Source organism: Ctenocephalides felis, unplaced genomic scaffold (genome assembly GCF_003426905.1).
Source record: "Ctenocephalides felis isolate EL2017-DRISC unplaced genomic scaffold, ASM342690v1 CF-g0.4_SCAFFOLD_03571, whole genome shotgun sequence".
Taxonomy (NCBI): domain Eukaryota; kingdom Metazoa; phylum Arthropoda; class Insecta; order Siphonaptera; family Pulicidae; genus Ctenocephalides; species Ctenocephalides felis.
The window spans coordinates 41,217,198-41,218,957 of NW_020539725.1; the positions used below are offsets into that span (position 1 = coordinate 41,217,198).

Below are 1,760 nucleotides of genomic sequence, written 5' to 3' on the forward strand. Positions count from 1 at the left end.
TCAACGAAAATTATATATAGAACCGTTTATATATTGAATGCTCATGACATTATTGAAAATGTAGCTTATGGTACTTCAGAACCAGAACACTTAGTTGTAACACTTAGAACTCTATTAACACAAATTATATTCTTTCACAAAGGAGATTCAGTTCGCGATATTGAAATCGTCCACTCAAACTAGAAACGGAATCTTAGAACGGTACGTACCACGAAACTCGGTCGAGTACTACTGGTGGCGTCAGTACTTTTGCGCGCAGTCCGGCTGGTAATATGTCCCGGTATGCGGCCGGTAATGAGCCGTCGTCACGGGCGGCGGTGTCGTCACTCTCGGCGGGCTGCCCTGCACAGAACCGGGCGTAGGGAGCGGCGGCGCCATTTGACAGCTGGGAGCTTCAAACAAATCCCGAAATCCGGGAGGCATTTCAGGCGATGTTTCTGGCGTATACCATGCCGAAGGTCGCGTCGCATATTGTTGTGTTTGGTGCTGATGTTGTTGCTGTTCTTCTTGGTATTGTGAACAATGGTACGGGTACAAGCCTGGTAGATTTGTTAATGAAGGTGTTCTTGCATATGCACCACCCATTAAGCTGTCCACACTAAATGCGGCGCTCGTGTCCATTACTGTAGTGTGATCTGCTAGAGTTAATTCTTGAGTTCCTGACACTACGCCTGCTACAATACTTGGATATTTATTAGATCCGCAGTCTGGTTCACGTTTCAACTTAGGTTTAACATCGACTTTCACATCGTCTAACTGTTGTAGAAGCTGCCTTTTTACTGAAACAGCGTCGTGCGCCATCTGTAACTGTTGTTGACGTTTCAAAGCTTCCTCTTTTTCTTTCACAGCATCTTTTTTCTTGAATCGTCTTCTTCGGCGCAAATAAGAGCCATTGTCAAACATATTATACGAATCCGGATCAAGCGTCCAATAACTTCCCTTTCCAGGCTTCTTATCATCCCGAGCTACTTTTACGAAACATTCGTTCAAACTTAAATTATGCCTAATCGAATTTTGCCAGCCTTGTTTATTCTCTCGGTAATAAGGAAATCGTTCCATTATAAATTGATAAATACCGTTTAATGTTATCCGTTTTCTGAAGCGTGCTGAATTGCCATCGCTATCAAAGCAATATATGAATACGGCGGTTTAACCATTTCTTTAGCTGCATGTAAAGATTGTTGTTGATGATGGTGGTGATGATGATGATGTGCACTAAGCGCATAAGGTGACGTTCCTGCATATCCATACGAGAATACTGTTCATAACCATATGGCGTTGTTGCAGCCGCATGCGGGACACCAGCGCCGGACACTGGATATCCAGCCGTGGCACTGGTCTGCCTGTAGTAGGCGTTCTGTTCACCGAATAGCGCGTGCATTTTTTTCACTTTTTTAAAGTCCTAAATGACACAAGGTCTATAATAAACACATAACTTATTCACACAATTAATTATAAAATCACTTCAATGCTAACACGAGTTAAATTCTAGCAAGAGTATAATATTATTAGAGTTGCAATAGTAGTTAGCTATCGCGCGCCCGTTATGCACTGAATTAGCGGTGGCTTCTATGCTTTTGCTGCCCAAAATCAACAACGACTGCGCGCACCACACGCCTGACTTGATGGCTGGCGTGAACCAAATATTCCCTCTCTCCGCAGACTGCGAAAAGCCTAGTTCCGTCCCGTTCGCGCTAATAAGGGACTCTCGAACTGGCATGCGATGGAAATTCCGATATTCGAAGCAACGTTCGTCTTGC

At 44.0% G+C, this 1,760-nt stretch overlaps 1 protein-coding gene across 1 annotated transcript; it reads right to left on the reverse strand.

Annotated features, from left to right (window-relative positions):
* Positions 1-240: 240 nt before the first annotated feature.
* Positions 241-1,166, reverse strand: LOC113386058 (fork head domain-containing protein crocodile-like). Its single transcript, XM_026623867.1, is given in 2 exon segments — positions 241-1,097; positions 1,100-1,166. Coding segments are annotated over 2 exon segments (915 nt in total). The 5' UTR covers positions 1,158-1,166.
* Positions 1,167-1,760: the final 594 nt, after the last annotated feature.